Raw genomic sequence first — 16993 nt, forward strand, 5'->3', positions numbered from 1 at the left:
GAGCGGAAGTTGGCCGTTGGCCCACTCTGTGTGCGACAACCACCAAGAGAATTAGCACGATTAGGTCGCGCAAACGACCGCCGTTGTACGATTAGGACACAATTGGTGCCGCGTGTTGCAGACGAATAAGATGGTTGGAGAAGAAGATTAGGATTACCTCTTGTTTGGTGCATCTGTGCCTTGGTGGAAAGAAGACTGGAGAAGAAATCACATGCAAAGAAGAGCAACGTTGGAGAAGAAATTACGTGCAAAGAAGAGTCGTGTGCATGCTTTAGTAAAGAGATCTATTCATTGATGCAAAAGAAAAAGAAAAGAGGTAAACGATGATTGGATTGATGGGAAAATAAAATCTTGGGTAGCAAATAGTGATTTGGTTGATGATAAAAAAAAGAGAATTTTTGGCTCAATTTTCTATCTTAACGATCAAAAAAGAAAAAAAAGATTGATTAAATTCTATTGAGTTTGACTCATAGTGATCATTTATCAAAATTATGATTTTGGTTATCAAATGATTAAACAATCAAGATCAATTTACTTAAGATACTTAGTTGACATTCATAAAAAATATTTGGAGCTATGAAAATAGAGTTTAGCGGCCATTTAAGATATATGTCTTTCATTTTTTTGAGTATAATTATAAAAAATGATCCTTCCTTAGGCCGGGCCCTGAGGCGAGGCGATTGACTTTCTAACCTCATGAAAGGTACAACGCTATTTAACGACTGATTAATGATCGAAATTTCAATTGCTAATAAGTGTATTTCTTATAATGCACCTAGGTAATTTAGAAATATTTACAGTAAATATTTATCAGTTTTATATTTCCAGATCAATAGAAAAATTCAGCCATTATATATATAAAATCATTGAAATTATGAGTTGGCCTAGCCTTGATTATTTTCTAAAGTGGGGGTCGATCCTATGTAAGATGTGTTATTGAAGAAAGAATAATAAAAATATTGGATATTATTTCTATGCAGAGGATAGATGCCGACAGATTAGCTTCGCCGACAATGGCCGATAAAAATATTCCCCACTTTGTTTAATAGATAAAGTGGACAAACTTTTAGAGAACAATAATTTTATAAAATTAAAATATCAAAAATGATCATAATAAACGAGAAATATTTATGCCAATGTAATTATGATTAGAAGTGGACTCAATTTTATGAATCTTTATTGATCCGGCGGTAAGAATGGGGGGCCCATCTTCTGAAGGGTCTCAACCTAAGGACGGATGGAAGGTTGGCCAAGCGGGTAATGGTCCGAGCGGAGCTAGAGATAACCCATCCATGAGCTTGGGTTTCCGACGCCAAGGCAGGAAGATCGAAGGGCCGAGCGGAAGTCCGCTCGGCTGGGACCGAAGGGCCGATCGGGTGGTCCGTTCGGCCAGGATAGGGACGAGGGTACAAAGGTGGCCGAGCGGCCTATGCGCTCGGCTCGGGTTATGGGATATCAGCAGAAGCATGTCTGATGATTAGGCCGTACACAAGATCACACGATGGAGGATCTTGCCGTCACATCATGGGAAGGTTGATACAGTAGCAGTATGGCCTCATAGACGTCTTCCTGACAGATCCATATCTGGGCATGACCCTTCTGACAGACCCATACCTGGGCATGGTCAAAGGCAGATGGTTGCTTTGACTGGCGCGCCCAGGCTTCTTCGAGAGGTCTATATAAGGTCTCCATTTCTTCACCGGAGGTATGCAAATCTTCATCTTGAGGCCACCTATTCGTTATTCCTCGCCTGACTTGAGTGTCGGAGGGCCGTCGCCGGGACACCCCTCCCGGCTCGGTTTTGCTGCAGGTTCGCCGGAGCGCTCGAGGATCCAGCAGGGAGCGCCACGTGCCCAGTGTCCGTTGACTCCTGGTTCGGACAGGATCAAATTGGCGCCGTCTGTGGGAACGCACCTGCATCCGAACAAGAACGATGGACGAGGCTGGACGACAACACACGGTGGCGCTTTCGACGGAAGAACTCGAAGCTCTAGTCGAGATAAGGGCCGCCAAACTTGTGGAACAAAAACAGAAAGCAGCGGCCGAACGGCCGGAGCAACAAGCAACATCTGCGTCGGGCGGCCGAGCGGAAGCACCTCAGGCCACCGTCGCATTCCATCGGGCCTTATTTCGCACCCCTGAAGCCGTACCAGCTCGGAGAGATAGAGGCTCTTCTTCAGACGAAATGCCAAAGCGGGATGACAGAAAAGGGAAAGCTCCCCGGGCGGACACATCTCCCGAGCGGATCAATCGCCAATTCTCGGAGGCTATTCTACGAGATCCCCTACCCAAGCATTACGTACCTCCGACGATCGGCGAGTATAATGGAACAACAGACCCGGATGATCATCTGGGTAAGTTTGATAACACAGCTACACTCCATCAATATACAGATGGAGTAAAGTGCCGCGTCTTCCTTACAACCCTCTCGGGATCGGCGCAACGGTGGTTTCGGAGGCTACCGGACGGATCCATCACTAGCTTCAAGGACTTCCGAACGGCCTTCCTCCACCATTTCGCTAGCAGTCGGCGGTATCAGAAGACAAGTGTCAGCTTGTTCGCCATCAAACAAGAGCCTAGAGAATCGCTTCGAGCTTACATTCAGCGGTTCAACCAAGTGGCGATGGATATCCCAACAGCCACATCGGAGACGATGATGAATGCCTTCACGCAAGGCCTTGTAGATGGGGACTTCTTCCGGTCGCTCATCCGAAAGCCGCCCCGAGATTATGATCACATGCTGCATCGGGCCAACGAATACATAAATGTGGAAGAAGCGCAAGCCGCTCAGAAAAAGGAAACTCCAACCGAGTGGGCACCTGTTCAGGCCGAGCGGAAACAGCATGCCGCTCAGCAGCCACCACGAGGACCGAGGGCCGAAGCAATCCGATCCCCCCACGCCAGGTCGCACGTACAATAAGTGGCTGCCGCTCGGCCCAAGCCGAAGAAGAGGTGGACCCCTATGTTCTGCTCCTTCCACCAGACGGATACGCACAACACGAGGGATTGTCGAAGTCTTCCCTTCGTGGCTAATCCCGTTCCCAGGAAAGCCGAACGACGGTCTCCTCCCATCGACAGGAGACAAAGGACCCATGAAGCTGACCGGGCCCGCACCGAGAGGCAACATCACCAGACGCCCGATCGGCACCGATCCCCAAGACAGGAGAATCGCCGAGCGTCCAGAGAGCGGTCCCGGTCGTCCGCGCGGGAAGAGGAAAATAGAAGCAATACTTCCCGAGGTGAGATCAGCGTTATTGCTGGTGGGCCGACCGGAGGAGACTCCAACCGAGCCAGAAAGGCGGGCGTCCGGCAGTTGCAGATCCACGCAGTTGGATGTAGCCAAGAACGGGCAAGTGGACCAGAAATCACTTTCGGGCCCGGAGACTTAGAGGGAGTTGAAGTGCCCCACGACGACGCTCTGCTCATTAAAGCGGTGATAGCAAATTATACTGTTCACCGCCTATTTGTTGACACAGGGAGCTCGGTCAACATCATATTCAAGAAGGCGTTCGATCAGTTGCAAATTGATCGTGCCGAGCTGTTGCCCATGACGACCCCGCTATACGGGTTTACTGGCAACGAAGTTCAGCCGGTCGGACAAATTCGGCTAGCTACCTCACTGGGAGAGGAGCCGCTCAGGAGGACCAGGACCATAAATTTCGTGGTGGTCGACTCCCCCTCATCCTACAACGTCATTTTGGGACGACCGGCGCTCAGCGAATTCCGAGCAGTCGTCTCAACCTTCCATCAGAAGATCAAGTTCCCCGTGGAGGACAAAGTGGGAGAAGTACGAGGAGATCAGCTAGCAGCTCGGCGATGTTACATCGAAATGGTCAGAGCGGAAGCTAATTCCGCTCGGAAGGCGCCCCGAATCGAGGTACATGCCATAACTGAGAAACCTCCTGCTTTAATTTATGATGAAAAGGAGGAGGTCCAGATCCATCCGACCCGATCGGAGGCCACGACTTTTATCGCCTCTGATCTGGAGGAGGAGCAGAAGGACGAACTGATCCAATGCCTCCAACGAAATCATGATGTCTTCGTCTGGTCGACACATGAGTTGCTCGGAATTTCGTCGAGCCTGGCGCAGCATGAATTGCATGTCCGATCGGACGCTCGGCCAATGAAGCAGAGGAAAAGGGATTTCAGTGCCGAGCAGAACGCCATCATCCGGGCGGAAGTAGAAAAACTTCTGGAGGCCGGCCACATACGCGAAGTGCAGTTCCCGAGCTGGCTGGCTAACGTAGTATTAGTCTCCAAGCCGGGCGGCAAGTGGAGAGCCTGCATCGACTTTCGGGACTTAAACAAAGCATGCCCCAAAGATTTTTATCCCCTGCCCAGGATAGATCAGTTGGTGGACTCTACGGCCGGCTGCGAATTAATTTGCATGCTTGACGCCTATCAAGGATATCATCAAGTGCCGCTCGCCCGGGAAGATCAAGAAAAAGTAAGCTTCGTAACGGCCGACGGCACATATTGCTATAATGTGATGCCGTTCGGATTGAAGAATGTCGGGGCCACCTATCAACGCTTGATGAACAAAGTGTTCAAAGAGCAGATCGGGCGTAATCTGGAAGTCTATGTGGACGATATTCTCATTAAGTCTGTCCGAGCGGCCGATCTTCTCAAGGATATGGAAGAAACCTTCCGAACACTGCACAAATATGGAGTCAAGCTAAATCCCCAGAAGTGCCTGTTCGGAGCAAAAGGAGGGCGTTTCTTGGGGTACATAGTGACCGAGCCGGGAATCGAAGCAAATCCCAACAAGGTGAAAGCTCTGCAAGACATGCCGCCCCCAAGAAATACAAGGGAAGTACAACGGCTGACCGGTCGGATAACTGCTTTGTCCAGATTCATCTCCAAAACCGCCGACCGGAGCTTACCATTCTTCAAGATCCTGCGCAAGGCTACTAAATTCCAGTGGGATGAAGAATGTGACCGAGCATTTGAAGAGTTGAAAACATATTTAAATTCTTTGCCTGTACTGGCCAAGCCGATCGGGGGTGAGTCACTTTATATATATCTGTCGTCAACTGAGCATGCTGTAGGCTCGGTACTTGTGAAGGCGAGCGGCGAAGAGCAGCCGGTGTACTTTTTAAGCCACATTTTGAAAGATGCTGAATCTCGTTACACTGGGCTCGAGAAGTTGGCCTTCGCTTTGGTTCTAGCCGCTCGGCGCCTTCGACCGTATTTCTTGGCTCACACCATCATTGTCCGGACGAACAGTCCACTCGGAAGAGTACTGTTGAATCCAGAAGCGTCCGGACGGCTTATCAAGTGGACGACAGAATTAAGTGAATTTGACATCCAATATCAGCCCCGCTCGGCGATCAAAGCCCAATCCTTGGCTGATTTTGTGACTGAAGTGCAAAGGCCAGAGCCGGAAGCTATGTGGAGAATATATGTGGATGGGTCTTCCATTCGGCTCGGAAGTGGGATTGGAATATTGCTGCTCTCACCTCAAGAAGAGAAGATGCACCTATCCGTCCGGCTGGATTACCAGGCTACCAACAACGAAGCAGAGTATGAGGCCCTTATAGCCGGATTGCAGGCAGCACGGCATGTGGGAGCCGGTCGGGTGACACTTTATTCGGATTCACAGTTGGCCTCTCAGCAACTTTCCGGCACCTTTGAAATCAACTACGTTCGGCTTAAACTCTACGCCGAGGCCTTTGAAAAACTCAAAGCTACTTTCCGAGAGGTGCTTATCCAGAAGATTCCCCGAACGGAGAACCAGGCGGCCGATGAGTTAGCCAAACTCGCAAGCTCAATAACGCCGGTCGCCATTCAGCAACCAATTGAAAAAATACTGCTGGTGGCGCATGTCGACCGGATGCAAGGCCTCACGTTTCCAAGCGACTGGAGGACACCTATTATAGAATTTCTCCGTTCGGGCACCACACCCTCCGATGAATATGCAGCCCGGCTCCTCAGAAGAAGAGCCGGTCGGTTTACACTCATCGGAGATCAGCTTTACAAGAAAGCATTCTCGCGCCCGTTGTTGAAATGTGTAAGGTTGGAGGACTCAGCTTACATCCTCCAAGAAGTACATCAAGGATCATGCGGGGGTCATCCGGGCGGGCGCTCATTGGCCAAGAAGATCCTCTTGGCCGGATACTTTTGGCCAACTTTACAAACAGATGCCGCTCGGATAGTATCTACCTGCCTTTCATGCCAGAAGTATCACAACTTCTCCCACCGACCGGCCGAAGAAATGAAGGCGTCAAGCGTTTCATGCCCGTTCGACCAATGGGGAATGGATATTGTCGGTCCATTTCCGATGGCGGCTGGGCAGAGGAAATTCTTACTAGTGGCGGTAGACTATTTCTCCAAGTGGGTGGAGGCCGAGCCGCTAGCAAAGATCACTGAACAAATGGTTAAAAAATTCATCTGGCAACACATCATTTGTCGGTTCGGCATCCCTCGCCGACTAGTGTCCGACAACGGGCGGCAGTTCACAGGGAAGATGTTAGAGGATTGGTGCAAAAGCTACGGTATTGAGCAACATTTCACGTCCGTGGCCTATCCTCAGAGCAACGGTCAAGCTGAAGTGGCCAACCGGGAAATTCTCCGTATTCTGCGCGCTCGACTCGACCATTTGGGAGGAAGTTGGCCGGATGAAGTGCCGAACGTCTTGTGGGCCATCCGAACAACGCCAAAAGAAGGGATAGGAGTCACACCGTTCCATTTGGTATATGGTGGCGAGGCCGTCATTCCGGTTGAAGTCGGCGTGGAGTCCGCCCGGATCCAGAGCTACGATGAGGACAACGCCGAACGGAGAAACATGGAGCTGGATTTGGTAGAAGAGGAGAGGGCAAAGGCGTCCGTTCGGCTGATGGCGTACCGACAACGAATGAAGCAAAACTATAACCGGCGCGTCATTCCCCGATCATTCCAGATCGGCGACCTTGTCAGGAAGAAAGTCAAGCCGATCGGCGACGTCGGCAAGCATGAAGCTCCATGGGCAGGTCCCTTCAGAATCATCGAAAAGCTCCGCTCGGGCGCGTATTATCTGGAGGATGAGGAAGGTCGACAGCTAGATAGGCCGTGGAGCGCGAACCACCTCCAGCCTTACCGGGCAGGGTGAAAGGTGTGCCTATGTAAATCATCTTATGTACTTTTTTTCGACTGAATACTTGAAATGCAGAAACGAAAAATCAAGAGAACAAATAAGACATCGCCAACAAAAGAACGAAGGCCCCGAGCCGCTCGGCCGGAGGTAAATGGGTCGGGCCAAGCGCTCTAAAATTGAAGGCCCCGTACCATTCGGACGGAGGTATATTATCCTAGCCCAGATGCTCGACGAAGCAGACCCTGAGCCATTCGGCCAAGAGTACGTTATCCGAGCTGGGTGAAAGGAACCAAAAGTGATAAAAAGGAGGGCAAAAGCTTCGCCGAACGGAAGCGTCAAAATTAGCCAGAGTCGTCTAGCCCAGACGTTAAACCGTAGAGCCGCACCGACCGGCTATAAAAACCGAGCGGCAAACCGACGAGCACCGTCGTTAAAAATCGAGAGCGGCGCCGATCGGCTATAAACATCCGCGCCGACGAGCACCGTCGTTAAAAATCGAGGGCCGCGCCGATCGGCTATAAACATCCGCGCCGACGAGCATCGTCGTTAAAAATCGAGAGTCGCGCCGATCGGCTATAAACATCCGCGCCGACGAGCACCGTCGTTAAAAATCGAGAGCCGCGCCGATCGGCTATAAACATCCGCGCCGACGAGCACCGTCGTTAAAAATCGAGAGCCGTGCCGATCGACTATAAACATCCGCGCCGACGAGCACCGTCGTTAAAAATCGAGAGCCGCGCCGATCGGCTATAAATATACCGAGCGGAAGAACGAATATCAGAGTAAGAAACCGCGGAAACTACAAATATTAAAACATTCAGGCCCGATTGGGGGTTGGTCCTTCGATGCTCGGCATTTGTTGACTTCACGCAGGCAGGATACGTGCAGAGCGAGTAGGCCTCCTCGCTCGGACTTTATGCAATGAGCCAAGCCGATCGGACGCGTGAGGGAGAATGCTTAAGAACATGACTGACGCTAAGCATCAACGTTAAGCAAACAGAAGAATATTGTGGACAATGAGTAGGAAGACAAGCAAAGGGACATCGTTTCATTATAAGAAAAATTATGCCGAACGGCACATACAAAAATTTTACATCTGCCGAGCGGATGAAACACAGAAAGTACTCAAAAAACTCGCCTCACTCGGGGTCTTCAAAGTTAAAGAAGGTGTCCGGGATGTCGTCAATCATGGCCGCCAGTTCGGGAGGGGGAATGCTCAGGTCAGCAGGAAGATGCCCCCCTTCTTGAAGTACGTCGTGGTGACCTTGACCGCCTCGAGGAGGGTTGAGGAGACGTTGCCACCAAACTTTTCGCCAAAGCGCTCCGAGCGGAGGTATTCCTGGCGCGCTGCTGCTAGCCGACTTGGCTCGCCCTCCTTATATTTTTTGAGTGCCGCTCGGGAAGCGGTTAAGGTATCTCGGACAGCCTTCAAGTCCATCTCAGCTTTTGTGCGTTCGGCCGAACGGATCTCCCGCTCGTCATCCAGCTCGGCCCCTAGCTTCTTAGACTGCTGATCTAGGGCCTGGACTTCGACTTTCATTTTATCTAGATCAGCAATTACCCGCCTCTTCCGACCATTGGCGCGCTTCACGTCCCCGTCCCGCTTCTTCACCAAGTCATCGAGTCGGACCACCTCTGCAGCCAGATCGGCAGCCTTCTTCTGTTCGGCCTCAAGAGCTTGTTTCTCCCGCTCAGCCGTGGGACCTCCCGACACTTGGAGTTTTTCTAGGAGATCCTCCAACTCGGCTAGCCGATGGCTCGTGGCAATTTGCTCAGCCCAGCGCTGTAAGGGAAATAATAATATCAGGAATCAAACAACAGCATGACACGGGAATGAAGATGGGTTTACCTGAGTGGCCTGCTGCATATTGTTATCGCCGAGCTGCTTGGGCGTCATAAGGGCCACCTGAATCTGGGCGTCCTCGAAGAGCTTGGCGAGCGGACCAGTCAGGGTTATTTCGTGAACGGGGCTCGATGGTCGATCGGCAGACAGTAAATATTCCTCTGACGGGAATCGGAGGGTAGTCTTGATGGTAGGGTGGCCGGACGGCGCTTCTTCAGTCGCGGCCGCCTGATGCGAAGACTCCCCTATGGTGGAAGTTTCGCCCAACCGACGTAAGCGGCGGCGAGTTCGGGGAGGAGAGCCGGAGGGCTGTGCGATAGGCGAGGCCACAGGGGTCCCGATCTGCGGGGGCGTGCGGTCAGGCGAAGTTACGCTGATCGGCGCCTGTGGTTCCCCCTCTTGGGTCGGCGGAAGGCTGGGGTCTCTTCGACGTTTCCGCCGAACCTCCAATGGTGGATCTCCAACCTGGGGAACGCCCAGCTCGGCGGGGGCCGAGGAAACAGGATCCGCCTCAACCTCCGTTGAAGCGGATGGGGCAGTTTCTGTTTCAGGGGCGGACTGCGCCCCTCCCTCTCCTGCATCCGCCGGGCGGCTGGGGATGAGTCCCCGCTCGGCGAGCTCTTTTTTCGTAGCCGCTTCAATCTCCACGGACTTCAATTTCAGGTTAGCGGTAGCCTTGGAACGCCACATGACTTCAGCTGCAGTAAACGAAATTAAAATCAATTAGACAAAAAAGACTAAGAGAGTAAAGAATCCTTACTCATGCGGAAGGGGAGATTTGCCCGAACGGGAGACAATCCGAAAATATACAACACCCTCTTGAGCAGCAACTGGTCGATCTTGTATCGCTGACCAGACAACCAGTTCGCTGCGTGAAGATAGGCTGGATTGCTTCTGAACTTGCCGAGCTCCGGCTGAGTCGGCACCGCGGTCTGCCATTTGGTTCGGAATGCTGGCCGCTCGGGAAGTCGAATATAGAAGAAAAACTCCTTCCAGTGTTTGTTGGAGGTCGACATATTATCAAAAAATTTAAAGCCTATTCTACTTTGGAAGATAAAAGTGCCCGGCTCGGATTGTTTGGGGTAGAAGAAGAAGTGGAATATTTTGGGGTCAAGAGGGATACTAAAGAGGACGACCACCCCGCTCAGCAGCCTAAAGGAGTTCGGCACAAGTTGGCTGAGCGGGATGCGAAAATAGTTACAAACCTCTAAAATAAAAGGATGGGTAGGAAATCTAAGGCCACCCTGGAATTGGTCTAAAAAGAAACAGATTGTGCCGATCGACGGGTCATGTGGTCGGTCAGTCGGGTCGGCTATAACTATTTCATGGTTATCGGGAATCCCATACGTCCGAACTAGGCGCCGAGCACCCTCCTCATCAAACCGACTCTCCATGGCCACATACCAGGGACCGTGAACGCTGGTGGCGGGTTCAGAGGAACTTGCCATCTCGGAGAGGCAAGAGGATAGCAAGAAATCGAAAGAAGGGGAGCGAAAGAGGCGAAATGAGCAGGGAAAACCTAGTAAGTGAAGGAAGAAGACTCACTGAGGAGGAAACAGGCGGAAAAGATCACCGGGGAAAAGGTAGCAGCCGGAGAGTGGGACTAGATCGCCGAAGGCTACAGCGGCAGAGGAGGCAGAAGGAGGAAGCACGAGCGAGCGTGCGGCAGAGGAGGAGAACTGAGACTTTATACAGCCGGGGCCCGTCGGCCTCCGCCGTCCGATCCAGGTCACGAAGGACAAGGACGCCATCGGGCCGTCCATTTCAAACGGGGGGCGTCCCATCGTAAGTGACGCCGCCGCCACGCAATGGTCGACACGTGGCGCCCTGTCATCGAGCGCAATTAATGCGCCCATACCGCGCACGCTTCGCCTTAATGAAAAAGATTGCACGATTTCCGGGAAGATTTAATTTAGACAAGCAAACACCCATGTTGAGCGACAAGACAACCAAAACGAAGAGCCGAGCGGCTGAATTTGGCAGAAGGGCCGAACGGCCCCATGGATATTATAAGCTACAGAAAGACGGCGACCGCCCGCTCGGACACATATGGTCCAGTCAGTCGGACTCACTTCCTCCTTCGACTAGACTTGAAGGGAAGGCAAGTGATCCGGCGGTAAGAATGGGGGGCCCACCTTCTGAAGGGTCCCAACCTGGAGGGCTGGCCAAGCGGGTAATGGTCCGAGCGGAGCTAGAGATAACCCATCCATGAGCTTGGGTTTCCGACGCCAAGGCAGGAAGATCGAAGGGCCGAGCGGAAGTCCGCTCGGCTGGGACCGAAGGGCCGATCGGGTGGTCCGTTCGGCCAGGATAGGGGCGAGGGTACAAAGGTGGCCGAGCGGCCTATGCGCTCGGCTCGGGTTATGGGATATCAGCAGAAGCATGTCTAATGATTAGGCCGTACACAAGATCACACGATGGAGGATCTTGCCGTCACATCATGGGAAGGTTGATACAGTAGCAGTATGGCCTCATAGACGTCTTCCTGACAGATCCATATCTGGGCATGACCCTTCTGACAGACCCATACCTGGGCATGGTCAAAGGCAGATGGTTGCTTTGACTGGCGCGCCCAGGCTTCTTCGAGAGGTCTATATAAGGTCTCCATTTCTTCACCGGAGGTATGCAAATCTTCATCTTGAGGCCACCTATTCGTTATTCCTCGCCCGACTTGAGCGTCGGAGGGCCGTCGCCGGGACACCCCTCCCGGCTCGGTTTTGCTGCAGGTTCGCCGGAGCGCTCGAGGATCCAGCAGGGAGCGCCACGTGCCCAGTGTCCGTTGACTCCTGATTCGAACAGGATCATTTATCATGCACTAGAATTTAGATTAATTTCCTTTCAATGCTGTGGGAAGGTCATGAGGGGATCACTAACATGATGATATCATTATTTTTTTAAATTTAGATTTTTATTGAATTCTCTTTCAATATAGTGAGATAGTCCTGAGGGAATCACTATAACATGATATTACCATTTTTTTTAGAAGTGATTTAAATTTTGAGTGTGAAAAAGATAAGTTAAATATGTAATACAGAAATAAAGAATATATAATTATAGATTATAAAATACCTATTTATTTATAAGTTATACATGATGTATATGATGATTTATTATATATAATTTTCTTTTAAGTTATTTTAAGAATCAGAAAGATAAAGTTGAGAGTATAATTTCAACTTTTCTATTGACCGATTAAATTATATTATTAAAAAATTGACATGTTATTTTAATAGGTTTTATTTGGAGATGGTTTATATTCATTTAATATAAAGTCAGTTAAATAAATAATATTTGAATAATTCATTCAATTAAATAAATAAATTTAAATATAATTTTTATAAATAAAGTTTGTAAATTATTTGTGGATAATATTCACAAGTAAAACTTATGAATTATATTTTATTACTTATAAATTATGTTGATAATGATGTTTTTGTTAAACTTGTATATAAATAAATGAAGATCTTTTAAAATAAAACTATAATATTATATATATATATATATAATACAATTATTAATTCTTAAAAATCTCTTAAGAGTTTTTTCTTAGCACGTGTAATATAATTTTTTTCTAATATTTTTAATTCTTATATTTATATCTCTGTGTTCTTATATTCAAATAAGAGTTTTCTCTTATAATTATATTTTTTCTAACATTCTCATCTTTACCTTTCTTTATCAACGTTTTCAAAAATAAATTTAAATATTTAAAATTTTTAATTATAGATAATTCATGGATCTTGTTATGATTTTATTAAAAATCTATCTCTTTACTAACTAATTTTGACGAAGCTAAAAAAAAATTACATTAATATTTTTTTTTACATTGAAATAATTTTAAAACTTATTATTAATTTTGTCTAATTATTTTTTATATAAAAAATATACGTATTATTATGATTCTCTTTAATCACACATCTAAAAATTAAGATAAATTTTATAAATATCTTGAACTGACAATATTAAAAAATCTATCTTTCTCGACCTTTTGGTTAAGATAAGTGTAGTATTAATTTTTATCAGTTTAATATTTGATATAAAAAATTAACTTAATTTATATATATTTATGTATTATATTGTAACGTATATGCGATAGCTACCATTTTAATAATTATCTTTCTATTATTATTAAAATTAAAAACTAAAAACTTTAAATAATTAAAATAACCTAAAGTTAAAAAATGCTTAGTTTAATGATACTTAATGATTTAGCTAATTTTAAAGACTCTGGACTTGCTTAAATTTATCAAAGACGTCAACTAAAATAAAGGGGGGAAAGTTGTACGCGCAGGCTTCACATGTCGGTTAACTTCCCAAACTACAAATTAAAATATGATGTTCAGATGTTCAGGCGAAACTACAAATTAAAATCAAATATAATTTTTGCGTACAAAGGAGTGATAAATTGGCGATCAACTTGTTGTAAAAATTAAACTAAAATACTCTTCATATTGAGGTTGTGAGTTGTATTTTTCAGATCCTCCCGCAGGAGAGAAAAAAGGTGTGCTGAAGTCAATTGATAGAGGTGAGGATTAGGAGTAATTTTTTATCTTTATTTACTTATTTATTTTCACTTTGTCGCTACTATCCTGGAATTTTGATAAGAAACTCCTTGCCTTTGCAAGTTCAGATATTGCTTTGGCACAGGTAGAGACTGAAAAGAAATTGTCCATCATCAAGGCATGGGAGGAGAGTGAGAAAGCTAAAGCTGAAAACAAGTAAGAAATTGCTGCTTGTTGTTTGTAAGTTTAAATTTTGTAACTTTCTTGTTTGGCTGATGGTTTCCAAGTTTGCTATTGATGATCGTCTCCAAGGATTGTTTCTGAAATTCTGCACACACATCTAGTGTGCTTCAATTGTGAAACTGAAAACATAGATTGGATAATTTTAAGAGTAATAATAATTGCAACAGACCACTTTGCATATGTGGTTGGCTTTAATCAATATGCAGGGCCAATTGGCCTCAGAGCCTCATTTTTGGTTGGCCTTATATCCCAACATCAAGTAAACTGAGAAAGTGGCTCCTTTGAACCAATTTAGGTTGACCGAAATCAAATAAAAATCCTAATTATTATTTGCCTTGATCCCTTCTTAAATAAGGACTTTGTGATATCTTGTTTTTCCCCTTCTGAAGAATATTAGTTTTTGTAATTATGGAACAGTTGTATCGTTAAGTTTCTTGGTGCAGTAACTTGTTGGTATTGTTAAGTTGTTTGGTGTGCTAACTTGCTGGTGTTATTTTAAACACTGTTTGGCATGTATTCAATTATATCACGTTATATAAACAATATGTTTTAATTATAATTATGTATTTTTACTGAATTATTGAGTAGAGAGCTTGAGGTATATTTGTTATACATATGTTAAACGTTTTTATCAGTATAGGTAATCTTTAATTATCTTTGAGTCTGAATTGCATATTCTCTATGCAGTGGTTTGACCATATACTACTGCCTAAATAGAAACCTTGGATGAAATATGTGTTCCTACCACATTTGATTTTTCAACTTATTTTCTTTTCTTCATTGTAAGCTGAGTTGCTTCAGTTACATATTGGATACCCACAATTGCAACTCTTGAGAAAACATGATAGAACTGGAAAGATGGTCAATTCTCAGAGGAAAATTTATAGAACTATTCACAACTGATCATTCAAATGTCAAAATAGATCTCAAAAGAAGTTGTCAGCTATATCATCATGGGAGAACTCGAAGAAAGCAGATTATGAAGCAGAGCTGAAAAAGATGGAGGTAAATAGCTTTTTGTCCTTGTCATTCAATTGTCCTTACTCTTGTTAGGGTCAGAGACATGAGGATGTTTAAACTGTAGAACATGTAAATTTTTATGGCACTAAGTAGGAGTTGCTTGATACAAAGTTGAAAAATAAATAAATAACTAAATAAATAAAATAAAAGGTAGAGACATACTAGCAACAATAGTATCCAAATTCATTCAAGCTGATAGAATCTTGAACGTTAATTTAGTCTTTGTTTAGAAATGCTTTGAGTTAAGCAAGAGGAGATCGTCTACCTTATTCATAAATTAGCGGCCTTCTTGTAGATTTCTAGTTTTCCTGATTACATATTTTATCTGTGGGTTTCTCTAAATATGGTAAACAAATCATTATGTTGTTCTTACTCTAATAGGCATTTTCTTACTCTTGCAATATTAGAAAATTGATACTTAACTGTTTTAAGAACTTTTCATTTTATAATGGATGTGTGTATAATTGCTCCAACACTGTATGGACAGCAAAAATTAGAGAACAAGAAGGCAGAATATGCTGAGACAATGAAAAACAAAATTGCTATGATTCACAAAGCAGCAGAAGAGAAGAGAGCAACGACTGAGGCTATGCGCAGTGAAGAGCTATTGAAGGCAGAAGAAAGTGCAGCAAAATATCGCGCCACAGGGCAGATGCCAAAGCAAGGTTGTAGCTGCTTCAGCTCATGAGAAATGGAGCCAGTAACAAGGTGTTATCTCATGCATGCTTTCTATGTTATGGTGTGTTACTGAGAACTTCAGCTTGTACATTGTAAGAAAATGAAAGGTGTTTAATTTACAAGTCCAATTTTTCTTATCTTGTAATTCTTCATAAATAAGTATTTTGTCTATGTAATTCATTATGATATTTATGATTGGATCAGTAGTACATTCTATCCATTGCACAATTCCAGCATGCTAAACATAAGAATGGCAACCGGGCATTCTTCTGATTCTAGGAATCAAGTAAGTTCAGTTCATTAACATTCATAAGAAAGCTCTTCACCAACAATTGTCATATAGTTTTATCTATTAAGGCCCTCTTGTGATGATGATTCACAGTAAGTAAACTCAAGTCCATCTCCTGAAGGTAAAAGATTAAGCTTTTGCCATTGGCTGACTGCATTAAGAGCCTGAATTCATCTACGTTAGCTTTTGAATGTGGTTAACCAGGAAATCCCACTTCATTTAACCTTGTGTGATTTTATTATTTTCAAAGCCAAAATATGAAGTGGATCATATCTATTGACAAGTGGCTCATGTTTGGATGAAATTCAATGCGATGGATGTCATGGAAAAAAAATCTATTAAGATTTTTCGTAATAAAATTCTATTACATTTTATATAACAGAATTTTATTACGGTTTTTCACACAGAATTCTGTTATGATTTTTCATAACAAAATTCTGTTATGATTTTACCGCGTATGGAATTTATGCATTATTTATAGGGATCATTGTAAACATATTGTACAACAACAATTACAAGAATTATTGAATGCGATTCTTTTGTGTAAAGAGAATTCTAATAAAACTTTGGTCTTTTTTGTGGAGTAGACATGTCGTCAAATTACGATAACTCTTTTTCTTCTCCTTCCTCGTATTTGTTCTCCTTTTGTGTGTCTTTATCTTGTTGATATGCGCGATCTTTTTCTCTCTTTATGCAATAATATCAATTTGGACCTCTAACCAATGTGCAAAAAATCACTAGTCCATATTCGATTCAGGACTTGAGATTTAGTGCCATGATTAAACTGATGCAATGGCAGGCAAGCCGGTGCATCCAGGTTCCATCATGCTCTGGGCATAAACTCCACTTCACTCACTTTTTAATCCACCATTACAATTTAATATTCATCCTCCTCCGCACTATCATTTATATTTGTAAATTCTAATCAAATTGATGTGGCAGTGTCCTGTGGAGTTGAAAGTCTTACTGAGCTGTTAGTCGAAGTCAGGGTGAGTCAAACATGATTCAAAAGGAAATTAGACCTAATCTAGATGAGACTAGCTGGGATTTGATCGAACTAGCTTAAAACACTTATCTCTAGAAATCGAGTTCGCCAAGAGACAAGCCTCTATCTCAGGTCCCAACATCCTATCTCGACCTCACCTGTCGACATTCTTTGTACAATTCCAGCATCTTGTCTCAGCCTTAGCTGCGGACATCCTCCGTGCGATCCTAGCATCTTATCTCAACCTCAGTTGATGACATCCTCCATGCAATCCCAGTATCCTATCTTGAACTCAGCTGCCGATATACTTTGTGCGATCCAAGCATAGAGCTGTAAACAAGTTGAATTGATCCGAGCTTTA

General features: G+C 45.2%; 1 protein-coding gene across 1 annotated transcript; it reads left to right on the top strand.

The window, feature by feature from the left end:
- The first annotated feature begins 1237 nt into the window (after positions 1-1237).
- LOC122033370 (remorin-like) lies at positions 1238-15480 on the top strand. The gene is made up of 5 exons (XM_042592403.1): positions 1238-1244; positions 13372-13440; positions 13546-13633; positions 14584-14665; positions 15168-15480. The coding sequence occupies exons 1-5, from the start codon at positions 1238-1240 to the stop codon at positions 15366-15368; spliced, it is 447 nt and encodes a 148-aa protein (XP_042448337.1). The 3' UTR covers positions 15369-15480.
- Positions 15481-16993: the final 1513 nt, after the last annotated feature.

This window comes from Zingiber officinale, chromosome 1B (genome assembly GCF_018446385.1).
Source record: "Zingiber officinale cultivar Zhangliang chromosome 1B, Zo_v1.1, whole genome shotgun sequence".
NCBI lineage: Eukaryota > Viridiplantae > Streptophyta > Magnoliopsida > Zingiberales > Zingiberaceae > Zingiber > Zingiber officinale.

Bases quoted from the DNA above. Each gene is read 5' to 3' on its own strand.
- LOC122033370 (XM_042592403.1), top strand. The intron at 13,441-13,545 runs GTGAGGATTAGG...TTGCAAGTTCAG, and splicing joins GCTGAAGTCAATTGATAGAG to ATATTGCTTTGGCACAGGTA. The intron at 14,666-15,167 runs GTAAATAGCTTT...CTGTATGGACAG, and splicing joins CAGAGCTGAAAAAGATGGAG to CAAAAATTAGAGAACAAGAA.